General features: G+C 38.2%; 3 protein-coding genes across 5 annotated transcripts in view; 2 read left to right on the top strand and 1 right to left on the bottom strand.

The window, feature by feature from the left end:
* Positions 1-225: 225 nt before the first annotated feature.
* On the bottom strand, positions 226-18,944 carry LOC117032445 (uncharacterized). 2 transcript variants are annotated; one of them, XM_033123992.1, is made up of 5 exons: positions 18,721-18,934; positions 15,433-15,472; positions 4,944-5,152; positions 727-1,011; positions 226-386 (listed from the first exon to the last, which is right to left on the bottom strand). In XM_033123992.1, exons 3-5 carry the CDS (start codon positions 4,969-4,971, stop codon positions 274-276), a joined length of 426 nt encoding a protein of 141 aa, XP_032979883.1. In that variant the 5' UTR covers positions 4,972-5,152; positions 15,433-15,472; positions 18,721-18,934; the 3' UTR covers positions 226-273. The 2 variants fall into 2 exon arrangements, 1 of the variants encoding a protein (XP_032979883.1); XR_004424732.1 differs by lacking the exons at positions 226-386; positions 727-1,011; positions 4,944-5,152 and adding exons at positions 9,035-9,155; positions 9,660-9,789 and having other exon boundaries at positions 18,721-18,944.
* On the top strand, positions 417-15,415 carry TOPORS (TOP1 binding arginine/serine rich protein, E3 ubiquitin ligase). 2 transcript variants are annotated; one of them, XM_033123989.1, is made up of 3 exons: positions 417-599; positions 2,329-2,523; positions 7,740-15,415. In XM_033123989.1, the coding sequence occupies exons 1-3, from the start codon at positions 480-482 to the stop codon at positions 10,668-10,670; spliced, it is 3,246 nt and encodes a 1,081-aa protein (XP_032979880.1). In that variant the 5' UTR covers positions 417-479; the 3' UTR covers positions 10,671-15,415. The 2 variants fall into 2 exon arrangements, with proteins under 2 accessions (XP_032979880.1, XP_032979881.1); XM_033123990.1 differs by having other exon boundaries at positions 498-772; positions 7,740-11,535.
* Positions 18,945-19,015: 71 nt separating the features above from the next.
* Positions 19,016-25,505, top strand: part of RIGI (RNA sensor RIG-I) — a 38,250-nt gene continuing 31,760 nt past the window's right edge. Inside the window, exon 1 of the mRNA XM_033123991.1 lies at positions 19,016-19,216. Within this exon, the coding sequence (XP_032979882.1) occupies positions 19,111-19,216 (106 nt within the window). The 5' untranslated portion in view covers positions 19,016-19,110. The remainder of the gene's footprint in view (positions 19,217-25,505) is intronic.

Here is a 25,505-nt window from a genome sequence, read left to right as displayed (position 1 = left end):
GGCATTTAAAACGTATTTTAGACATTCTTAAGTTGAAAAGCATGTTATCCCATGTATGATCTGATACTCAAAGGCTGTCGGATCTAGGTTGCTTTGTTATATAAGAATGTAAAAGACAAACCTAAATATTTGAAAAATTAGCATATTAGATCGGTTATTATAAAGGACTGTATGAAAAAATAAAATTGGAAACTATCATGGATTTTACTTTAAATCAAGACACATGCCAGAGAAGTATTTGCGTAGAATAAAATCTAGAGGAATTACAAATTTTCATTCATTCCGAAGATTTTGTCTGGGTACGCCTTCCTTAGCTGTCGTCGAGCGGCTACTGTTGATGCATAGAGGACGTATCCCCAGGAGAGTAATACTATCGCAAGGAGCAACTAAAAAAAAAAAAAAATGCAAGAGGCGAAGTAAATGCAAAAAAATTCATTCTAATGTGAGCAGCACCTCCTCCCCGCCCCCCATAGGTTGCCATGCACGTTGCTAAGGCGGAAATTACAGCGACAAAAGAATGGGATTCCAAGGCACGTACACCCAGCTGTCCTTACGTAAGCAGCGGAAGAGCGTATCCTCCAGGAAGAGGCGGAGTCGAGGTGAGGGAGTGAAATGCTTAATTCAGGAATGGATTTTGGAGTTTCTGGGCGCTGAGAGGAATAGGGGGGCTTCGCCTGCGGGCCTACGGAGTCGACACTGTGGGGCCTCGCCAGACCCGGGACCTACCATTGAATAAATCCAGTCCAGGGTGCGGCGACTCACTGGCTTCATGGTAAGGAGGCGACGGCAGTCCGCGGGCACGGGCAGAACCTGCAGGCCCTAGAGTAACCTCCCGGGCGGCGGCTGCCGGGCGGCGGCGGCGGCGGCGGTGGCGGTGGCGGCGACGACGGCCATCTTTCAGCCGGGCACAAACGCCCGCCCACTCGCCTCCAGGAGCGTTTCCCACCGACATGGCCGGCCTCTTCCGCCCGGAGCTGGGGGCAGGCTCACGTGATCCGGGGCCTAGCCCGCCTTTCAGCGAGGGGATGGGATAAACGGGAAAATGTGTTTTGAAATTACTTTTTTTTTTTTTTTGCCACTTAAATAAGCGTATCTCGTCAATTGGTCTTTCCGTTGCAGTAAATGTTAATGCAGGATATTATACCGTCGTGTGCATTTAAAAGTGTATTTGAAAAACTAATCCGTATTTTAAATACTGCACCGGCGTCTAACGCTGGAAGAATTAACGTTTCTTCTTAAGTCTGTTCCGACATTATATTGATAGAGGTTCGTATATTCATTTTTGATGTAAACAAGAATACTACTCACTTTTATATTAACAGTGACGAATCATTGTGGGAATCCCTGTTAATTGAACCCTTCTTCAAGAAACAAATCTTTCAGAACGCAATGGCTTCTTGATGTAAATAACTTCTGAGAATAACTTGGCACCGTTAACTGTCATAATGTACCTGCCAATCAGCAAGTGTTTGTTGAGCGTTTATAATATGTGCCCAGAACGGTAGCGCGTATCAAATATGAAGCCAAAGGACGGCGGTTTGGCACTTGGCAGGTTGTACCAAGTTCAACTTGAGAATGTTTGGGACGCTCGTATCTGAGGCCAGAGGGTAGAATGGGGCAACGGGCCGCTTTAGGCTCAGACGTTCTTTCTCTGTACATCTCATAATGTCATCTAAATAGGGTTTTAATCCTGATTTCGGGGCGTGGGGAAAGGGGAAAGCAGTCTTTTGAGAGAAAAACATTGTTTTGGGAAGATTTCAAGGCTCTTCTCTTAGGTAATCCCTGTTTATCCTCAGACTGGAGTAGATGTCTCTCTCAAGACTGTAGGATACTGGTTGGGCTCTGGCTTTGGATTCCACTCGAATCCCGGTGATATTACCAAGCTGTGCAATCGGAAGTAAAGTCACTTCACCTCCATGTTACTCGGTTCTTTTATATACTAGAGATCATTTTAGTAACTTCTCGCAGTTTAGTGGGGTTTAAATGAGGCCGAGTTGGTTATCGTATTTTCCAGGTAAGTTAGGAGGGAGCATTAAGTTAGTGCCCCTTCAACCCTCAGAGATTAGTAATAACAAGAATCATGACGGTGATGATAGTGACTTCTGCCTCTGAGGGGTCACGTCGCTCTGATTCCTGGGAGTGGACGTTGGGGGAAGGACCCGGGCTCGGGCCGAGCACGTAGGCCCCTCCTTCCTCGCCGGCGCCCTTCCACTGCGCATGCGTTACGTTGGTGGGTGTTGTGTTTTGACGCGCCGAGGGCCGCGGGGTGGGTTTTGCTTCTACCGCCGCCCCCAAGCTGCCATTGGTGATGAACGCTTTACGTCACAGGGGTCGCAGCAGCCGCCGGGGTCTCCGCTGTCTCGCGAGGAGGGTGAAGCGCCCCCGCCTGCTCCCGCTCCTGAGGCCCGGCGGAGAAGTCGCCGGGTACGCCTTCGCGGATCCTGTCGTCACCGCCCTAGCTTCCTGGGCCGCCGGGAGCTTGCCACGAGCGCCCCAGCTCGGCCTGCGCCGGCATCCTCCGAGGTGAGTGAGATCAGGAACAATGGGGCGCGGGGGTCGGAAGGGCTGGGCCAGCTGGAGCTACCGTCTGGAGCGAGGCCCAGCGACGAGGGAGCTGAGAGGCCGTCCGGGCCTCAGTGGGGCAGGGGCCCCGGCGGGCGGACGGCACCTGCGGCGCACCTGTAGATTTGTGCCGGTGGGCGGGGGAGGGCTACGTTTCCAAGAAGCGCTCCCGAGGGCCGCGAGCCTAGCCGTGTACTGGAAAGAGCTTGGTCTCGGGGGAAAAAAACTCAACACAAAACGTTCGAGTCTGAATGGTGGCACCTGCACTGTCAGAGGTGTGACCTTGAATGGGCCCTCTAATCTCTCTGATCCTGTCTGTATAATGGGAATAACAGTATTTCAGTTCGTTGTGATTATGTAATGCACGTGGTGATTGTCTTAGATCTTGGCCGGTGGCAGTTTTTGGCCTAAGGAAGGGACTGTCACCGTGACTGTTGGAGTTGTCTGCGCAGTGCTAAACATTGTGTGCTGGGCTCACCTGCCGTGATTTATTCATCCAGCGAGTCAGTGCAGCTTTCCTGGTGGGCTGCAGATGCCTCGACTTACATGAGCAAATAGTGATTTAGGAGGAAAATGAATAGACTTTTTGGTAGGTAATTTCAAGATTAAGGTAAATTAACAAAGAGCTGTCCGTTAATAGTGATGAGGGCTGGGGGTTTTTAATGAGTCAATGACATGAAAAGCTATGCACTCAGTCAAAGTAATCTCGCTTGTTTGAAACGAGTGACTTTAGAGGGGAATGGTTCCCAAGCAATTTTTTTTATTGCTGGAATTGGAATTAAATTTTACAGGATCTGATCAATAGATCCTAAAACTTCTATATGATCTTTTGGAATTTATTGCATTGCAGTTCAGAGTGATTTCTTTAAGGTCACAAGAGGTAGAACCCAGATTATTTTTAATACTTGGAGATGTATTTCTAGTTTATCCACTTGTGAACCCTTTTTTGCCATTTTGCCTAGATGTATTTAGTACAGTAATTATTAATTATGAAGATTAGTTGTTACAGATTGCCATCTTTCTGGGCCTTTATAACCACTTATGGGTGATGAAAATGACCAGAAATAAGTTTATTTTTACATAACATAGGAAACAGTATTCCATTCTTACTGTTCAAAAAGCATTATCCTAAGTGTTTACATGGAATATATCCCTTTACACAACCACCTTTTCAAGTGGGTACTATTACATAACCCATTTTAAAATTTAGAAAATTTAAGGTTTTGAGAAATTAAATAACTTCCTCCAGATCACACAGCTATTAAGTGGTTTTGGTTTTCAGCCCTGACTCTGCATTAGAATTAACATCATTTCAACAAATATAATCAGCTGGTGGTTTAATTTTATATTCAGTGATAATTTAAGGAATACCATAGAACGTGACTTTTATAGGCAGTCTGGCTTTATAAAATATTTAACTCTTCAGAGTATTCCTACTTTGTTTATATCACTGTGCAGTTTTTATGCAGTCTATGGTCTAATTTGGACTTCAGCCTCCTAATTCTTTATCCTGATTTTTTAGATATGTATGCTTAATGATTATCTGAAATACCCTAAAAAAATATTGGCACGAAAGGTTCTTATCCTTGTTAAAGCCAACAGAGTTGAAGATTTGGGGAAGGGAAGGTTTGGCTTAATCAGTTTATTCTAAAGGTGGTAAATTTTATTTAGAATTTTGGAGACAGTTAAGGAAATGGAATCAGAAGAACTGATTAATTTTCTCCCCTATAGGGAAATGAATTTCAAGTCCTAATTCCTCGAGTGCTAGCATAGAGAAACATTTATCACAAACTTCATCTAGAACCCCAATCTAAATTTACCATCAGGTCCACCTTTGCTACCTAAACCAAAACCCCTCCTACAAACCTACAAATCTTAATCTGTTTCTAGCCATCCCTGTTTTGTGCCTTAATTTATTTTTTAAATAGCTTTATTGAGATATAACTTACATTTCATTCATAAAGTTCACCTGTAAAGTATTATATAATCCAATGGTTTTTGTTTTTTTTTAGTATATTTACAGAGTGCAACTATGATCAAATTGAACATTTTCATCACCCTAGAAAGAAACCTTATAATCCCCCCTTCTCCCCCAGCTACCACTAATACACTTTACACCTATAGATTTGCCTGTTCTGGACATTTCTTATAAATGGCATCATACAACATGTGGTATTTTGTGACTGATTTTTTTTTTTCATTTAGCATAATGAAAAGGTTCATCCATGTTGTAGCGTGTATCTATACTGCATTCCTTTGTATTGCCAAATATTCCATTGTATGGATATACCACATTTTATTTATCCTCCCCAGCTGATGGTCATTTGGTTATTTCTACTTTTGAACTTTTATGACAAATGATGCTATGAATATTCACTTACAAGTTTTTGTGTGGACCTGTGTGTTCATTTTTCTTGAATAGATGTGGAATTGCTGGTAATTCTACTTCATTTGAATCTTAGCAGATATTTTAATTTTAGTACTGTTGAGTGATGATTTTGAAGGAGTAAATCCCCAATTTGATGATTTACATTCATTGACATTGTTTGGTGTTTCCGATGAATACCATTCTTTGTAGCCAAAGATATTGCTGTGTAGAAATACAAAACAACTCTAATTAATTAATTTGTTCTTTTTACCTACTATGGATGGCATTGCTGAATATTCTTAGATTTGTGCTGTCAAAGTGGTTAACAGGCTTACAAAACTAGGAAGGGGAAGACTAAGATATAAAAATCATACTTAGTTGAGATTTTGTTTTATTTAAATTTCAAGTTTACTACCTAATAATTTTCTTTAATATATTAATTCTGGGTTGTAATTTTTATGTGAACTGGAAATGGTTAGTTAATAAATGCCAAATTTTGTATTCCAAAGAAATAATTTAAGATAAAATGTATTAACTTAAAATTCACCAGTCTTTTAAAGTCTAATAATCCCTTTATTATATAGAGGGGCAAACTAAATCCAGAGCTAATGTGGATTTCACCAGTTTACAGTTAGTTTTACTCGTAGGTAATACCTGGTCTTCAATCCAGATCTTCTGATAACCTCTCCAGTCCCCTTTCTTTACTCCTTCTCCTAATACATACAAAATGTCTCTTATCCTAAAGGTTTTTATTTTTAGGGTTGTTTCTCTTTTTTCTGAGTAAAAGAATAAAAAATATTAGAAGTAGGGAGAAATGCTGAAAAATTTATTCAATATTAAGGTTTCAGAGTTTAAATATATTAACAGAAAAGCAGTTGAGATATATATATTTTTTTTCACCCCCTACTATTCTCTTTAAGGACAGTGGTGATTTCTGCACTTCCACTCTAGAATATAGAAGACTAGAAATTTTTGGACCCTTGAAGAAACTTGTTCAGCATCAATTGGTTTCCTATTAAATTATGGCTCTGAGAAAGTTAAGATACCCTAGATGAGCAAGTTTAATTTGAAATCTGTGATGAAATACTTAATATTTTGCAGTTTCAGATTGTTGTTGTGGGTTTGTTTTTCTTAGAGCTTGGTATGGCAAATGAGTCTATTTAGAAAATTACAGTTCTATTATTTGACTAACTTGATAGCGGTTCACTAGTGATAGGACTATCTGAGATAGAGGAGGTAGAGAAAGATGAATAATAGGCCCAGGAAAAACACGATTAGTGTAGCATGCAACTAAAGAAGGATTTTATAAGATAACAAGGACAAAATGTAATGCAAACTAGATTTCAGCTCTGGCAAGTTCATTTTTTGAGTTATGGGCCAATGTAAACTGATAAATTCAAAGTAAACAAAACTAATCTTTAAGATTTTAGTGACCAGGGAAAGGGACCAAAAGCATGATTCAAGATAATTTGTGGCTGACTTTGGATTAAATAAGAAGGCTAAAAAAGGTTTTTTAAGGATGCTGAAAGGAATCAGTAATGAACTGAATATAATAGTGTAATAATAGTAGTAGTTTAGTCCTGATAACAGCAACTAATATTTAGTGAGCATTTGCTATGAGCCAGGTACTGTCCTTGAGTGATTTTACATTTTGTACTTCATTTAATTTTCACCAAAAATATTTTTTTTGAAAGAATCTTTCACTAAAAACCACAGAATTGGGAAAAAACAAATAAACCCCACAGAATTGGTTTTAGCAGCTCCGCTTTTTGGTATGCAAATTATCTCACTAAAGCTTTTTTTTTTTTTTAAGTTTAAAAAAAATTTTTTTTTTTTAAATTGGGAACAGTGTGTTTTTCCAGGACCCATCAGCTCCAAGTCATGTCGTTGTTTTCAGTCTAGTTGCAGAGGGCGCAGCTCGCTGGCTCATGTGGGAACTGAACCGGCGACCTGTGTTATGAGCATTGTGCTCTAACCAACTGAGCAAACCGGCTGCCCTAAAGCTTCTTTTTTATAGTTGACATACAATACTGTATTAGTTTCAGGTGTGTAACAGTGATTCCGCACTATGTGGTCACTTACTATGTTACCACCACGATAAGTCTAGCAACCACCTGTCAACATACAAAGTTATTACTAAAGCTGTTTAAAGTTACATATACAGTACTTAACACAAATAAGATAAATCAGTAGTCTATATTGTTTGGGGCATATGTATGAAAGATATAAAACCATAGATAGAAATAACACCAACTGAGGACTGTAATATTTTTGCTTTTTGTTTTCTAGAGAGATATAGGAGGGGAAGATAGTGACGTTTTTAAAAATCTGGAATAACCATGAGAAAGTGTTAGTTGCTAAATCTGAGTGGTGGATACATGGGTACTTGGTATATTTTCTTTTGTACTTTCTTTTATGTATCAAGTATTTCTCGTTATTTTTTTTTAAAGAATAATAGAATGTTATATAACATTTGAGAACTTACTATGTACCAGGCACCTTTTCTAAGGGCTTTTGACACCTTCACAAGGCCTGTGAGGCAGTGACCTACAGATGAAATTGAAGCATAGAGGTAGTAACTGGTGCACAGTTACACTGCTAGTATGGAACCAGGATTCAAACAAAGGAAATTTTACTTTAGAGCTTGTGCTTATTTATTATATTACTATGCTGCACTGCCTCTTTATATTACAAAGATAATGAGCTTACTCAACTTTTCACCTAAGTATGTTTCAGACTCATTATTTGCAATTTTTTCAGGTTTAGTCATTTCTGTCAGGTTACTGATGTAATTTTTTCCCTTTTACAGATAATGGCATCAGCCGCTAAGGAATTTAAAATGGACAACTTTTCACCTAAAGCTGGCACTAGCAAATTGCAACAGACAGTACCAGCTGATGCATCTCCTGATTCTAAGTGTCCTATATGCTTGGATAGGTTTGATAATGTGTCTTATTTAGATCGCTGTTTACACAAGTTCTGTTTTCGCTGTGTACAGGAGTGGTCTAAAAACAAAGCTGAATGTCCACTGTGTAAACAGCCCTTTGATTCTATCTTCCATTCTGTGAGGGCAGAAGATGACTTCAAGGAGTACGTCCTAAGGCCTTCATATAATGGTTCTTTTGTCACACCTGATGTTCGAAGGTTCCGCTATCGTACAACTATGACCAGAGACCGAAGTGCTTCTGTTTATTCACCCAGTAGTACCATGAATAGAAGAACAACAAGTCCACCAGATAGTGGGGTACTATTTGAAGGATTAGGTATTTCAACAAGACCTAGAGATGGTGAAATTCCTCAATTTATGAGACAGATTCCAAGGAGGCCAACTACAGCAGATGAAAGATCTTTGCGGAAAATTCAAGAACAGGATATTATTAATTTTAGGCGAACTCTCTATCGTGCTGGTACTCGTGTTAGAAATATTGAAGATGGTGGTCGCTACAGGGATATTTCAGCTGAATTTTTCCGTAGAAATCCAGCTTGTCTTCACAGATTAGTCCCCTGGTTAAAACGTGAACTTACAGTTCTTTTTGGAGCTCATGGATCTTTAGTGAATATAGTGCAGCACATCATCATGAGTAATGTTACTCGATATGACTTGGAGAGTCAGGCATTTGTATCTGATTTAAGGCCATTTTTACTTAATCGGACTGAGCATTTTATACATGAATTTATCAGTTTTGCTCGATCTCCTTTTAACATGGCAGCCTTTGACCAGCACGCTAATTATGATTGCCCTGCTCCTTCCTATGAAGAAGGTAGCCATTCTGATTCTTCAGTCATAACAATATCTCCAGATGAAGCTGAGACCCAAGAGCTGGATATTAATGTAGCCACTGTTAGTCAGGCACCATGGGATGATGAAACTCCAGGGCCATCTTATTCAAGCTCAGAGCAGGTACACGCTGCCATGTCTTCCCTTTTAAATACTTCTGACAGTTCAGATGAAGAACTTGTACCGGGAAGAGCCACGTCTCAGATACAAGGAGTACAAACCAATGAAGACCTAAATAATGACAGTGATTCTTCTTCGGATAATTGTATCATTGTTGGGTTTGTTAAACCACTAGCTGAGAGGACCCCAGAACTTGTTGAACTGTCCTCCGATTCTGAGGAGTTAGGTTCTTATGAGAAAATGGAGACAGCGAAGACACAAGAACAAGAACAGTCTTACAGTTCTGGTGATAGTGATGTTAGTAGATGTTCATCTCCACGCTCTGTCCTTGGAAAGGATGAGCAAGTAAATAAAGATCATTGTGATCCTGGTACAAGAATCAAATCAAAGAAGGAAGAGAAACGGTCTACATCATTGTCCTCTCCCAGAGACCTGAGCTCATCTATCAGAGGAGACAGAGTATATTCCCCATATAACCACAGACACAGAAGGAGGGGAAGATCGAGAAGTTCTGATTCACGTTCCCAGAGTAGAAGTGGGCATGATCAGAAGAATCGTAGAAAGCATCATGGGAAGAAAAGAATGAAAAGAAAACGATCCAGAAGCAGGGAGAGTAGCAGACCTAGAGGTAGGAGAGACAAAAAAAGATCAAGAACTAGAGATAGTAGTTGGTCGAGAAGAAGCCAAACTCTGTCTCTAAGTAGTGAAAGCACAAGCAGATCGAGATCTCGTAGCAGTGATCATGGTAAAAGAAGATCGCGGAGCAGAACTAGAGATCGTTATTATTTAAGAAATAATTATGGAAGCAGATATAAGTGGGAGTATACTTACTATAGTAGAAACAAGGATAGGGATGGCTACGAATCATCTTACAGGAGGAGGACTCTATCCAGAGCTCATTATTCCAGACAATCTTCAAGTCCAGAATTTAGAATGCAATCCTTTTCTGAAAGAACAAATGCTAGGAAAAAAAATAATCACAGTGAAAGGAAGTATTACTACTATGAAAGGCATAGGTCAAGGAGTCTATCTAGTAATAGATCGAAGACTGCATCTACAGGGCCTGACCGGGTAAGAAATGAAAAGCCTGGAGGGAAACGAAAATACAAAACACGGCATTTGGAGGGTACGAGCGAAATGGCTCAACCATCTCGTGAATTTGCTTCTAAAGTAAAGGAAGGTCATTACCAAAAGTCTTCATCAAAATTGGATGGAAACTACAAAAATGAGACTGACAGCTTTTCAGATAGCCGATCATCAGACAGAGAGACAAAATACAAGAGGAGAAAAAGGAGGGCTCGGAGCCTAAGTGTAGAGATAGTTTATGAAGGGAAAGCTACAGATACAACTAGACATCATAAAAAGAAAAAGAAGAAGCATAAGAAGAAGCATAAGAAACACCATGGAGATAATGCTTCACGTTCCCCAGTTGTAATTACCAGTGACAGTGACAGTGATAAGGATTCTGAAGTAAAGGAGGGTACCGAATGTGACAATAGTGGTCCTCAAGACCGTCTGCAAAGTGAGTTTTTGGCTCCTTTAGAAACATTTGAAACTGAAGATATAGTTACAATAGAAGATGAACTTGGTGTCCTGGACAAAGAGTGTGATATTACCACACTTAATAACAACTTAAATAACACTCACAAAACTGTAGATAATATGTCACTCCAGGCAGCATCAATTGAACAGATTCTTGATGTAAGAGAAGAGAGCACCTTTGCCTCTGATTTGGAGAATCAGCCCACTAATCTCTCTGTCCAAACTGAGCCATCAAGGCAGTTGCCATCTCCACAGACATCAGTGTCAGTGTCTCTTGTTAGAGACCATGATATGTCTTAAAATTGCCAAAGCATCTCATTGAGAATTTTGCTGGTATAAAAAGGAAAAAAGAACAACATCATCTACTTCAGTCTATTTAAAGATGACTTTTGGTGAAAACTCTTTTCCCCCTTAAAAATATTTTAAGTGTTTTTTTTTTTGTGTGTGTGTTAAAAATTTGTAAAAATTATTTGTTGAAAAAGTATGTATGTCCCACCCTCAGAGATATGCACTTTTAAGTGAAAAAAAAAACAAATGATATTGCTAGCAGTTTATTTAAAACTTGGATCCTTTTTAAATAAAAATTATAAATTTTAGAAGTTATTTCATAAAGCCATATGGTATTGACATATTTTTAAAGTAGTCAAGGAGTATTTTTGAATTTTTTTTTTGAGAGTTATTCTGGAAATATGTTATAAACTAGGAGAATCCCTTTGGACAGTCTTTATTTTTCTTCTTAAAAATTTGTATGATTCAAAACCACTTCTTCAGGTTAAAATGAGGCATTTTAATCTACAGTTTATCTTGATGTCTGCCAAAAGAAAAGTTTAAATATTTTTTTATATACTTGTTTATCTGGACTGCCAGTAAAACAAATGTATATTCAACAAAAGAAAAAATAAAACAGTAACATTTTAAAACAAGAATCCAGACATTTTCCTATGCAGTATTGATATATTTTTTAAGTGAGTTATTTTAGTGAAAATAATTAAGGATATACTTATGTCATAAATACAAACTTCAGGTGAGCTGCATTTAACTTTACAGTTTTAATGATTTAGTTCTTTAATCTGATTATGAAGTATATATTATTTGCTTTCTATATTCAGAAAAATGAGTTATGTAGCATTTAGATAACTAAATACAAATGAAAAAACCCTTGCCAGACTTCTCTATTGGTAGTTTAGTTCTTTTACACAAAGTGACTGTTTATGTTTTATCCTGTTTTAGAGATGATAAAATTGTTCTACATCTATAACCTGATGAAGGATTGCAGTGAACAGCAGAACTTGGATTAAATCTAAATTTAGCCTACAATTTGCCTTGCTACCATATTTATTCATTATTCAACAGAAATTGGAATGCCAGCTGTGTGGCAGGTTCTGTACTAAGTTCTTGGGGATTTAGTGATAGAACAAAGCAGACAGATATGCTCCCTGCCCGTGTGTGTGTACGTACGTATGTGTATACACATATATAACACTATAAGTCCTCTGGACAGAAAGTATAATTTACTATAAAAGCATACAATCTAATATCCTATAATTCACCACTCCCCCAGCTTTGATCCTAATCTAAGATGCATCATCTCTCCCATGGACTAGTACTTTTGCTTCTTACCTAGTTACTTTGCTTCCACCCTTGGCCCACCTACCCCGCAGTTCGCTCCACAGTGATCCTTTAAAAACATGAAAGCATGTTATTTCCTTTCTCAAAATCCTGCAATGGTTCCCCATCATATTTAGGATCAAAACCAAAGTCCTTATCTTGGTCTGTCAGGCCTTAACAGCAACTGCTGTGGTCATCTGTCTCCTCTCTTTCCCCAGACCACTCCACTCCAGCACCTTGCTCACCTCCTGTTCTTTGCAGACTCAGTTCACTCCTCCTTTGGGCCTTGGCACTTGCTCTTCCTTTGGGTAGAATGTTCTTCACCCAAATGGCATGCTCTCTCACTTCATTTAGGTCTTCCTGATCAACTCATCTAATATCAGCACTCCCCATTATTCTTTATTCCCTTCATTTCTCTCCGCTTATTACTACCTAATATCTATTTTCTTTGTCTCCCACACTAGAATGTGATAAACTCTAAACCTGTCTTCTCCATTTCATGTTCGCAGTTGCTTAAACCTGATAACCTGGAATGTAGCTTTGTTTTTTTTTTTCCCCTCTTTCCGCTGCCACTTACTCAATCTAACCTCTAAAATATACCTCAAGCAATTCACCTCTTTCTTACACTCTCCAATGCCACTGTTCTTGTCTGTGCTCTCATCATCTCTCACTTGAGTCATCTACCAACTGATCTACTAGTTCTGCACAAGAGGCAGAGGTCTTTTCACAAAAGTGATCAGATTATGGTATGTACTTCTTGCTTAAAACCCTGCCATGTGTTCCCATAGCACTTCATTCCTCGCCTCACAAGGCTCTGTTTACCTATTCAGCAACACTGCATATCATTTACCCCTTGTTCATGAAGTTCCATTCTGCAAGTGTTTTCACTTTGTGACGCATTTGTGCTATCGGTCCCCCTTTATGCAACCCCCCACACTGCTTTTTTTGAATAGTTCATTCTCATGCTTAAGGATTCAGTTGAAATGTGACCTACTCAGAGATATTCCCCTACCACTACATTAAAATAAGTTCTTTCCCAACCTCCATTTCTCTCATGACTCTATTTACTTTCTTCGTATCACTTCACATTTGGCAATTAATTATTTGTGGTTTTACATTATTATTGTCTATCTTCTTCCTCACCATCAGACTCTAAGCTTATGAGGGAAACTTTTTCACTCATCTCCATATACCCAGTACATTTCACAATACCTGGCATATAGCAGATGCTCTGTAAATGTGTTGGGTAAATCAATGCCCAGGTGAGGAGAGGGTCTAAGACAAGAGTTCTTTCTTCTCACTATTTTTGTGACACTCCCCTTCTTCTCTGGCCTTGGTAAAATTTTACCTACAAATCTGCCAAATGATTTCCTTTCTGGGACTTCAGTTCTTTTAGATTCAGTCTACACTATAACTGCTGATGTTTAATAAATCCCCTTATTCAAGGCTATGTTATTTCCCACTGTTAGCATAAAGGAGGCATGGATTTATTTTTTTAAAGGAATTTTGGATCTGATTTCTTTCTCTTAGTTAAAAATCCAAAACCAAGTATTGGCAGAATAGCTTGTATGATAGGTAACAGTTATAAAAATGGACAAAACATAAAGAACAAGTACTTGAAGACACTGGAGAAAAATCAAAAGGCAGAAACTGGAAGGAATTAGACCATTGAAAGTTAGGTCCTGCATGAAAACTACATATATTTATGGCTTTTCTTCTGAGGGTCCTCCCCAGTCCACATGGAAGTTAGAACACAAGCAGAAAGCCATAGTCATTGAATTAGAAGATGAACTCTGGCGCTGCCAGAGTGATGATACTGGGGGAAATTTCAGAAAGAAAGGAAACAAAGGGGAAACGCTACAATTTGTATATAACTTTCACTCAACTCCTTAGCTGACCTTGAAACAAACATGCATGGGAGATTCCGAGGAGCCCAGGTAAGCAGTAGCTGGAAGGCTGAAAGAGCTCATCAGACATCAGCTGCCACCACAGGGAAAACAGAATTTGGAGTTACTGAGTTTCACCAACTTAACAAGGGCAGGGAAAACAGGGCTTTTCACTGAAACCCCTACTGAGCCACACCTTTGCAGTAAAGACCATGACCCAGGACTAAGGGATTCACCTTGCACTAAGGGCACAGCTGAACAGACCCACCACAATGTAAAACAAAGCTACAAATTCAAAATGAGTAGCTGGTAAATTATCATGCTAGAACAAAAGCAACACTCCCCAGTGTAAAATGATAGAATCTAGAGATTCTATAGCATAGCTATAATGTCCAGTATAAAACAAAATTACTAGACGTGAAGGTACCCATAGTCAAGAAAAAGCAGTTACAAAAAACATACTTTAAATAATCCACATGATGAAATTAGAAGACAAAGACTTTAAAGACGCTATTAGAAATATGTACATGAACTTAAAAGAGGGTTATATTAATGAACAGATGGAGGTTCTCAGCTGAGAAATAGAAAAAGAAGCAACGAAAGTCTCCAAATTTTTAAAAACAGTATTTGAAATGAAAAATTCACTGTAAGCCTTACCAATACATTGGAGAAGCCAGAAGGGAAATGACTTCAGATAGAAACCGGTATTTACAGATAAGAATGAATATCACCCGAAGTGGTAAATAGATGGGAAAATAGAAAAGACTATAATTTTCTTATTTAAAAGACAACTGACTTTTTACAATAAAGTTTGTAACATTGTATTATGTGGTTCGTTAGATCTAGAGAAGTAAAAATTATGACTAGCACAAAGGATGGACTGGGGTAGATGGCATTATGTGGTTGCAAGGATCTTAAATTTTACCTGGTACGATACAATAATTCTAAGTAGACTGATAAAATCTAAGGATGAGAGAGAGGCATGTAGCTAAAAGAATACAGTCATGGGCTCATGACAATGTATAGTCAACAATGGTCTACATATATGACGGGTCCCATAAGATTGTAATGGAGTTGAAAACTTCGTATTGTCTAGGGATGTCATAGTTGTAACATTGGAGCACAATGCATTCTTGTGATGCTGGTGTAAACAAACCTGCGCTGCCAGTCATATAAAATGATAGCATATACAATCTTGTACAGTGTGTACTAATGATAAATGACTGTGGCTAGTTTTTGTATTTACTGCACTATATATTTTAGGGTGCACTCTTTCTACTTATATAAAAAAAGTTTGCTGTAAAACAATATGTTGTGTTATACCAGCAGCAGCCTCATCCAGCTTGTGTTTACTGTGTCTCTTGATGGCATCCTTTTCTCTAGTGCTTGATTTAATCTCGTGTTGTTTTGTACAGTAACATGTTGCATAGGCTTGTAGCATAGGAGCAACAGGCTATACCATGTAGCTTAGGTGTGTTATAGATTATACCATCTAGGTTTGTGTAAGTGCATTCTATGATGTTCGCACAATGATAAAATTGCCTGACAAGGCATTTCTCAGAACTTACCCCATTGTTAAGCGGCATGTGACTGTGCAGAGAATTATAGCTAAAAGAGAAAAGTAATGTACATGATTAACCCAAATTGAAGGAATATAGGAACAAAGGAACAAAATTGGATGAAACAAACAGTAAACTTGCTGTTTTAAGCTCATGTCAATAACTAAATGTAAATGGATTTACTGCTCCAATTTAAAGCCAGAGATTATCAGACTGGATACAATAAAGGAAGACTCAACTATAAGCTGTATACTAGAGATGTGCTTTAAATATTAGAAGACGTTGAAAGCAATAGGATGGAAAAAGATATACCATGAAAACAGTAACCATAAGAAAGCTGTTACAGGTATAGTACTTTGACATAACAAGCATTAACAGAGACAAAAGAGACATTTCATAATGATAAAAGGCATAATTTATCAGGAAAATACAACCTTAAATGTGTCTGTATCTAATAACAGCTATAAAATTTATGATGCAAAAACTGATAAAACAAAAGGGACAAGTGGACAAATCAATAATCATAGTTGGAGATTTTAACAACCCCTCGCAGTACTTGACAAAACAAATAGAAAATTAGTAAGGATATAGGTGACTTGAACCACACTATAACTCAACCTGAATAATTGACATGTATAAGAACATTACACCCAAGAACTGCAGAATACACATTCTTCTTAAGTGTATCTGGGACATATATCGAGATAGTCCATATGCTGGGCCGTAAAACAAGTTTCAACAAATTTCGAAAGGTTGAAATCTTACAACATATTAAACTGATCACAACAGATTAAAATCAGAAATCAGTAACCCTCAAATGTTGAGGAAATTCCCAATATTTGAAAAATAAACATCATACTTCTCAATTAACTCATAGGTTAAAAAATCACAAGGATATTAGAAATTATTTCAAATGGAATGACATTGAAAACCATATATCAAAATTGATGGGATGTTAGAACTTATCAGCTGACAAAAGGGAAATTTATAGCCTCAAATGCTTACATTGGAAAAGAAAATGTAAAATCAGTGATCAAAACTTCTACCTTAACAACCTAGTAAAGGAAGAGCAAATTAAACCTAAAGTGGGAGAAAAGAATAATGATTAGAGCGGAAATCAATGAAATAGAAAATAGAGTAACAATTTTGAAAAGCTAAAGCCAAAGTTGGTTTTTGAAAAGATAAATAAAATTGGTAAATTCCTGGCAAGACTGATTTTTTAAAAAAGGTATAGGATAAGGAATATCATGAACAACTTTTTGCCAGTAAATGTAATAACTTAGAGGAAATGGTCAAATTCCTTGAAAAGCACAACTTACCAAAATTGATTTGAGATCAAATAAAAAAGCAGAATAGCCTATGTCTAGTACAGAAATTGAATAGTTATAAACAATCTTCAAAGAAAGAAAACTCCAAGCCTTAATGGTTTCGTTTGTGGATTCTGTTAAATGTTTCGGAAAGAAATGATACCAGTCTTACACGAACTCGTGTAGGAGGCCAGCATAACCCTGACATTACAAGAAAAGAAACTTACAGACCAATATCCCTTATGAACATAGATACAAAAATATTAGCAAATTGAATCCAGAAATATATATTAAAAAGGATGCTACATCATGACCAAATGGACTTTTTCCCAGGAATTCTAGGTTGGTTTAATACTCAGGAAAAAAAATCAATGAAATTCAGGTATACTAACAATATATGATCACCACAATAGATGCAAAAAAAAAAAAATTGAAAAATTCAATACTCATTCATGATAAATACTCTGAGTAAACCAGGAATAAAAGAAGATCAATCTGATAAAAGGCATCTAAAAAAAACCTACAGCCAACATTGTAATTAAAGTGAAACATGGATCGTTTTCCCACTGAGATTACTATAAGATAAGGGTGTCAACTCTTCACCACTTATATTCAACATTTTATTGGAGATCATAGGTTGTGCAATAAGGAAACAAAAGGCATAAAGATTGGAAAGGAAAAAGTAAAAACCATGTGTTGACAAAGGATATGATTGTTTACCTAGCAAAGTTTAAGGAATCTACAGAACAATTATGAGACCTAATAAGTGAATTTATCAGTGTTGTATAAAACGAGGTCAAGAAACAGAACATTTGTATTTCTATATACTAACAATTTCAAAATTAAACTTTAAAAATAATTCCATTTAGAGTAGCATCAAAGAACATGAAATGTTAAGATTTAACAGATAGGTATAAAAACACTACTCTTAAAACTCTAAAATATCTCTGAGAAATTAAAGACAAATAAATGAAAAATTAAAGACCTAAGTAAATGAATTCATGGATTAGAATTCAATATTGTTAATATGTCAGTTCTCCCCTAGTTCATTTGTAGGATCAATGCAGTCCTGATCACAGTCTCAATAGGCCTGTGTGTGTGTGTGTGTGTGTGTGTGAACTGACAAGTTGATTCTTATGTCATAGGGAAATGCAAAGAGCCTGGAATAGCCAACACAGTCTTTACAAAGAAGAATAAAACAGTATCAGCAAATAAATGAAACACGAGTTAAAAATAGACCTGCACACATACAGTCAATTGATTCTTTTGACAAAGATGCCAAGGCTATTCAGTGGGAGAAGGAAAATTTTTCAACAAATGAAACAATTTGTGCTGGAACAATTAGAAGTATGGTGAAAAAAATGAAGCCTTGACCCCTACCTCACACCAAAACAAAATTAATTTGAGATGATCATAGACCTAAATGTAAAAGCTAAGAACACAAAGACTCTAAAAGAAAACACAAAATATCTTCATGACCTTGGACTAGGTAGAGAGTTATTAAAGAGAACACAAAAATCAGTAAACAAAAGAAAAAAACTAATAAATTAGGTTTCACCAAAATAAACTTCTACTCAAATGACACCTTTAAGAAAATGAAATGGTAAGTCACAGACTGGGAGAAGATATTTGAAATACATGTATTTGACAATGAGTTTGTATCCAGTAAATTAAAAACTTGCAAATCCATAACGCAAAGAAAAACCACTCAATCAGGCAAAAGATTGGAGCAGATATTCACAAAAAAAGATACATGAATGGCGAATAAGTATATGCAAATGTGCCCAATATCATCATTTGAGGAATTAAAATTAAAACCACAGTAATAGGTCATTTCATACCAACCAAGGTGGCAAACAAAACTGACCAGTGTCTGTATTTACTGGATGTGTATTTATTGGAGCTCTCTACCGGTGGGAATGCAAAATGGTAAGGCCATTTTGGAAGAGGTTGCAGTTTCCTGTCAAGTTAAACATACGCTTACACTTACCTTAGGGCGCACACAACCTGGGGCAAGTGGTTCCACTCCATGCAGTTTTCAAAACTCAGAATTGTACACTTCAAATCTGTGCACTATATTGAATCTCAATTTTACCGCTATAAAAGCAAAACAAAAAAGTAAGATAACATGAAAATCAAAAAAGCGACGCCCGCAGGCGTCGGCCAGCGAGCGCCAACGGGTGGGTAAAGCAAGCTGCGGGAGAGGAAACGAAACCAAGCGGGGACAGGGAGGCGGGGCGGCTGTGTCCTTTGGTAACCCAGCCTCCGCGGCCCGGCCGGGCTAGTAGTTGCAGTTTCGTTTTTCGGGAAAATCCCTCCCGGTTCTCTGCGGGCTCCCGGGGAGTGGAGCGCAGGTGAGACGGGAAGTCGAGCTGCCGCTATGACGGCCGAGGAGCGGCGGAATCTGCACGCTTTCCAAAACTATGTCACGAAGATTCTGGACCCTACCTACATCCTGAGCTACATGGCCCCCTGGTTTAAGGAGGGTGAGTGGTCCCCAGCGGCGCCCGCCTCTTGGGGCCGGAAAACAATTCAGGACGTGTTTTCCTTTACTTCCCCCCTCCACCCTTCTTTTAATCAATATAGGTAGCCTGCTGGGAACGCAAGATCCATCCATGTTGTCACAAATGTTTCTGTTTCTATATCATCTTTTCTTACCACCGAATAGTATTCCATTGTGTATATATACCACGACTTCTTTATCCATTCATCTATGGAAGGACATTTTGGTTGTTTCCATGTCTTGGCCACCGTAAACAAAGCTGCAGTGAACATTGGAGTACACTTGTCTTTATATATAAATGTTTTCAGATTTTTCGGGTAGATACCCAGGAGAGGGATTGCTGGGTCATATGGTAATTCTATTCATAATTGTTTGAGGAACCTCCACACTGCCTTCCATAATGGCTGCACCAATCTGCATTCCCACCAACAGTGGATAAGGGTTCCTTTTTCTCCACAGCCTCTCCAACACTTGTTACTATTTGTCTTGTTGATGTATAGCCATTCTGACTGGGGTGAGCTGATATCTCATTGTGGTTTTTATTTGCATTTCTCTGATGATTAGTGATGTTGAGCATTTTTTCATATGTCTATTTGCCATTTGTATGTCCTCTTTGGAGAAATGTCTCTTCAGGTCGTCTGCCCATTTTTCACTTGGGTTGTTTGTTTTTTAGTTGTTGAGTTTCATGAGTTCCTTGTATATTTTGGATATTAGCCCCTTATTGGAGGGACTGTTTGCAAAAATCATCTCCCATTCAGTTGGTTGCCTTTTTATTTTGTCGATAGTTTCTTTTGCTGTGCAGAAGAAGCTTTTAAGTTTCATATAGTCCCATTCGTTTATTTTAGCTTTTACTTCCCTTGCCTTTGGAGTCAAATTCATAAAATGCTCTTTGAACCCAAGGTCCATAAGTTTAGTACCTGTGTTTTCTTCTATGCAGTTTATTGTTTCAGGTCTTATGCTTAAGTCTTTGATCCATTTTGAATTAATTTTGGTACATGGTGACAGCAGTCCAATTTCATTCTTTTGCACGTGGATATCCAGTTCTGCCAGCACCATTTATTGAAGAGGCTGTCTTTTCTCCATTGTATGTTTTTTGCTTCTTTGTCAAAAATTATCTGTCCATATTTATGTGGTTTTATTTCTGGGTTCTCAATTTTATTCCATTGGTCTATATGTCTGTTTTTCTGCCAATACCATGCTGTTTTGATTATTGTAGACTTGTAGTACAAGCTAAAGTCAGGGAGTGTAATACCTCCAGTATTGTTCTTTTTTCTTAAGATTGCTTTGGCTATTCAGGGTCTTTTGTGGTTCCAAACAAATCTGATCATTTTTTGTTCTATTTCTTTAAAAAATTCCATTGGGATTTTGATGGGGATTGCATTAAATCTGTATATTGCTTTGGGTAATATGGCCATTTTAACTATGTTGATTCTTCCAATCCATGAGCATGGAATGTCTTTCCATTTCTTTGTGTCTTCTTCAATTTCTTTTAAAAATGTCTTCTAGTTTTCAGCATATAGATCTTTCACATCCTTGGTTAAAGAATAAAAGGTATTTTATTCTTTTTGCTGCAATTGCAAAAGGAATTGTTTTTTGTATTTCTTTTTCTGCGATTTCATTGTTAGTGTATAGGAATGCAATGGACTTTTGTACGTTGATTTTGTAGCCGGCAACTTTACTGTATTCGTTGATTGTTTCTAATAGCTTTTTGGTGGAGTCTTCAGGGTTTTCTATATATAGCATCTTGTCATCTGCAAAGAGTGATAATTTAACTTCTTCATTCCCAATTTGGATGTCTTTTATTTCTTTCTCTTGCCTGATTGCTCTGGCAAGGACTTCCAACACTATGTTGAAAAGCAGAGGTGATAGGGGACAGCCCTGTCGTGTTCCTGAACATAGAGCAAAGGGCTTCAGTTTTTCACCATTAATTATGAGATTAGCTGAGGGTTTGTCATATATGGCCTTTATTATGTTAAGGTATTTTCCTTCTATACCTATTTTATTAAGTGTTTTTTAATCATAAATGGATGTTGTATCTTGTCAAATGCTTTTTCTGCATCAATTGATATAATCATATGATTTTTGTCCTTTATTTTGTTTATGTGATGTATCACATTGATGGATTTGCAGATGTTGAACCATCCTTGTGCTCCGGGGATGAACCCCACATGGTTGTGATGAATAATCTTTTTAATGCATTGTTGTATTCGATTTGCCAGAATTTTGTTTAGGATTTTTGCATCTGTATTCATCAGAGATATTGGTCTGTAGTTTTCTTTTTTTGTGTTGTCTTTACCAGATTCTGGTATCAGGGTAATGTTGGCCTCACAAAATGAGTTAGGGAGTACTGTCTCTTCAGTTTTTTGGAAGAGTTTGAGCAGGATTGGTATTAGATCCTCTTTGAAGGTTTGGTAGAATTCACTAGTGAAGCCATCCGGTCCAGGACTTTTGCTTTTGGGAAGGTTTTGGATGACTGATTCAATTTCGTTACTGGTGATCGGTCTGTTTAGATTTTCCAGTTCTTCATGGTTCAGCCTAGGAAGGCTATGTTTCTAAGAATTTGTCCATTTCTTCTAGATTATTGAATTTGGTGGCATATAGTCCTTCATAGTATTCTTGGATGATCCTTTATATTTCTGTGGTATCCGTGATAACTTCCCCTTTTTCATTTCTGATTTTGTTAATTAGTGTCTTCTCTCTTTTTATCTTAGTGTGTCTAGCCAAGGGTTTATCAATTTTATTAATCTTTTCAAAGAACCAGCTCTTTGTCACATTAATTTTTTCTTTTATCTTTTTGTTCTCTATTTCATTTAGTTCTGCTCTGATTTTTGTTATTTCCTTTCTTCTGCTGACTTTCGGTTTCATTTGTTCTTCTTTTTCTAGTTCTTTAAGGTGTAACATGAGGTTATTTATTTGGGATTTTTCTTGTTTCTTGAGATAGGCCTGTAATGATATAAATTTCCCTCTTAAAACTGCTTTCGCTGCATCCCAAAAATTTTGGTAGGATGTATTTTCATTGTCATTTGCTTCTATGTATCTTTTGATCGCTCCTCTAATTTCTTCTTTGACCCAGTCGTTCTTTAAAAGTATGTTGTTTAATCTCCATGTATTTGTGTTTTTTCCTGCTGTCTTTTTGCAGTTGATATCCAATTTCAAAGTCTTGTGATCAGAGAATATGCTTGGTATGATTTCAGTCTTCTTAAATTTGCTGAGGCTGATTTTATGTCCCAATAAATGGTCTATCCTTGACAATGTTCCATGTACACTAGAAAAAAATGTGTAGTCTGATGTTTTAGGATGAAGTGCTCTATATATGTCAATTATGTCCATTTCATCTAATGTGTCATTTAGTACTGCTATTTCGTTATTTATTTTCTGTTTGGATGATCTATCTATAGCTGTCAATGATGTATTTAAGTCCCCTAGTATAATTGTGTTTTGGTCAATTTGTCCCTTTAGTTCTGTTGGTATTTGCTTGGTATATTTCGGTGCTCCCTGATTGGGGGCATAAATATTGATGACTGTTATGTCTTCTTGTTGTATAGTCCCCTTTACCGTTATGAAATGTCCATCTTTGTCTCTTGTTACCTTTTTCACCCTGAAGTCTGTTTCATCTGATATCAGTATGGCTACACCTGATTTTCTCTGGGTACCATTTGCTTGGAGTGTCAATTTCCACCCTTTCACTTTGAGTCTATGTTTGTCCTTGTAGCTGAGATGTGTCTCTTGGAGACAGCATACGGTTGGGTTTAGTTTTTTGATCCAGTCTGCTACTCTGTGACTTTTTATTGGTGATTTCAGTCCATTTACATTTAGGGTGGTTATTGATATGTGAGGATTTCCTCTCATTCTATCTTTAGTTTTCTGGTAAGGCTGTGTCTCCATTGTTTCTTTGCCTTTTTGTTGTTGTCTATTATTTCTGTGTGGTGGTATTCTATGATATTTCTCTCTGTTTATTCTTTTATTACAGTATATATTTCAGTTCTGGATTTTTTTTGAGTGGTTACCCTTAAGTTTATGTAAAAGAAAGTTTGATATTTAGAATATTCCATTTTCTTCAGCACGCTTACTTTCTTCATTCCCATATTCCAGTTTAGGCCTTTACTCTCCCCCTTTTTATGTTTCGGTTGCCACAAATTGTCCCTGTTGATGGTGGTCGAATAGCCTCCTTTAGTATTTCTTATAGTGCAGGTCGTGTATTAGAAAATTCCCTCAGCTTCTGTATGTCTGGAAAGGTCTTTATTCCTCCTTCATATCTAAAGGATATCTTTGCTGGATATATTATTCTTGGCTCATAATTTCTTTCAATAGTTTGAATATTTGGTTCCACTCCCTCCTGGTTTGTAGAGTTTCTGCTGAAAAATCTGATGATAATATAATGGGCTTTCCTTTGTAGGTTACCGTCTTCTTTTCCCTGGCTGCCTTCGGGATTCTTTCTTTGTCATTGATTTTAGACAGCTTCAATACAATGTGCCTTGGAGAAGGCCTGTTGGGATTGAGGTAATTAGGTGTTCTATTTGCTTCTTGGATTCGAGGATCCAGTTCTGTCCACAAGTTTGGGAAGTTTTCATCAACAATTTGTTTGAATATATTCTCTGTTCCCTTCTCTCTTTCTTCTCCTTCTGGTATGCCCATTATTCTTATATTGCTCTTTCTGATGGAGTCAGAAAGTTCTTGTAGAGTTCTTTCATTTCTTTTAAGTCTCAAGTCTTTCTTCTTCCATCCGTGTAATTTCCAGGTTTCTATCTTCGATGTCACTGATTCATTCCTCCATCTGGTCAACTCTACTACCTAAGCTGTCTATTTCATTCTTAATTTCTTCTATTGAGTTCTTAATCTCCAGAAATTCTATTTGGTTCTTTTTTAAAATTTCAGTCTCTTTCGTAAAATGCTCATGTTGTTCTTTGATTGTGTTTCTGAGTTCATTAAACTGCCTTTCTGTGTTTTCTTGCATCTCGTTGAGTTTTTTCAGAACTGCAGTCTTGAATTCTCTGTCATTTGTCACATATTTCCATATCTTTAAGTTCCTTTTCTGGAGACTTTTAACTTTCTTTCTGAGCTGTCTTGTTACCTTGGTTATTCATGGCAATTACTGATTTATTATTTATCTTTCTAGACATCTACCGGAGTGGCTTCTGCAACAGGTTGATAGGAAGAAGTCTTTTGTTTTCCAGTACTTGTTGGTAGAATGTTTTATTTTCTCTCCGACTGCAGCCTTTTTTTCTCTCTCACACAGTAGTGCTATATTTTCTCTGCACTATTCCAGCTTCTCACACAATGGGGGGATTCCCTGGTAGACGGGCTTCTCCTCTGTTAATAGTTCGCCTGGGTCACAGGGCACAGTGTTCGTGTGGGTATGTGGAGAGCTTTTGAAGTTCCAAAGCTCTTCCTGCACCATATTCAGAGCCCGTATGTTTCAGCAGTTCTGTTTGCTCCTGCAGGGATCCGCCCAGATAGGTGGGGCCAGGGGCGGGGTGAGTTGTGAGAGGTGGCCCAGAGCAATGGCAGCGACCACCACCACAGCCGGTCCTGCTTCCACAGCTCCCTCCCCTTTGCCGGAACTAGTTGGGATGCAAATCTGTGTCTGAGGTCCACAGTTCTCAGAACAGCAAATATTCTGTTCTTTTGGTCTGACACTGCTACTGTTCCGCTTCTAGCACCGGGCAGGTGGGCGCGGGGCGAGCTCTGGGAGGGTAGGGAGGGGGCGGCTAGTCTCAGTGCCTAAGGCTACCGTTCTCTGCTCGGCAGTGAGGGCTTAAACCACCATTTTCAGCCTTCTTTCCTCAGTCTTTTCTCCGAGGTCTCTGTCATGAGTGTTGGGTTCAGCCGTGTTATATGCTGTACCCTCAGCCCTGTGGGTCATAAACGGAGCCCAGCAGTCCAAGTTCTTCCCTCTCCCGCAGTTGCGGTAGTTCCAGGATGCAGCGAGCTTGGAGCACTGAGCTAGGTCTGCGTCCTGCGCCCGCGAGGCTCCGTCTCCGCACTTCTCCCTTCCCTCCTACCCTGCTCGCGCGATTTGCCCACCTTTAGGTGAATTCAGTAGTGGGCTTCTTTGTCTTGCCTGTCTGCTCTGCAGGGAGTCCTTTGTGGAGTTATAGTTGTTCGATTAGTTATAAATTCCAGGGAGGATTTACAGAGGCTCACTTCACACCGCCATTTTGATGACCTATAATTCTTCACTGCATATGTTGGATATTGTACACTGGTTGCATCTTGGGAAAGGAGAATTGAAGCCAAGTTTCTTATGGAGAGGTTGCATGGACACTGGGGTT

The sequence above is a fragment of the Rhinolophus ferrumequinum genome, chromosome 12 (assembly GCF_004115265.2).
Source record: "Rhinolophus ferrumequinum isolate MPI-CBG mRhiFer1 chromosome 12, mRhiFer1_v1.p, whole genome shotgun sequence".
NCBI classification, from domain to species: domain Eukaryota; kingdom Metazoa; phylum Chordata; class Mammalia; order Chiroptera; family Rhinolophidae; genus Rhinolophus; species Rhinolophus ferrumequinum.
Note: the sequence above shows the minus strand (reverse complement) of the source record. Positions and strands in the feature narration are given on the sequence as shown.

What these genes read in the sequence shown, in the direction of transcription:
- TOPORS (XM_033123989.1), top strand. Translation starts at nt 480, where the DNA reads ATGCACGTTGCTAAGGCGGAAATTACAGCGACAAAAGAATGGGATTCC. An exon ending in CAGGAAGAGGCGGAGTCGAG is followed by an intron (nt 600 to 2,328) that starts GTGAGGGAGTGA and finishes TTTACGTCACAG; the next exon opens with GGGTCGCAGCAGCCGCCGGG. An exon ending in CTGCGCCGGCATCCTCCGAG is followed by an intron (nt 2,524 to 7,739) that starts GTGAGTGAGATC and finishes TCCCTTTTACAG; the next exon opens with ATAATGGCATCAGCCGCTAA.
- LOC117032445 (XM_033123992.1), bottom strand. Translation starts at nt 4,971, where the DNA reads ATGAACACACAGGTCCACACAAAAACTT. An exon ending in ACAGGTCCACACAAAAACTT is followed by an intron (nt 1,012 to 4,943) that starts GTAAGTGAATAT and finishes CCTCGCTGAAAG; the next exon opens with GCGGGCTAGGCCCCGGATCA. An exon ending in TGGACTGGATTTATTCAATG is followed by an intron (nt 387 to 726) that starts GTAGGTCCCGGG and finishes TTTTTTTTTTAG; the next exon opens with TTGCTCCTTGCGATAGTATT.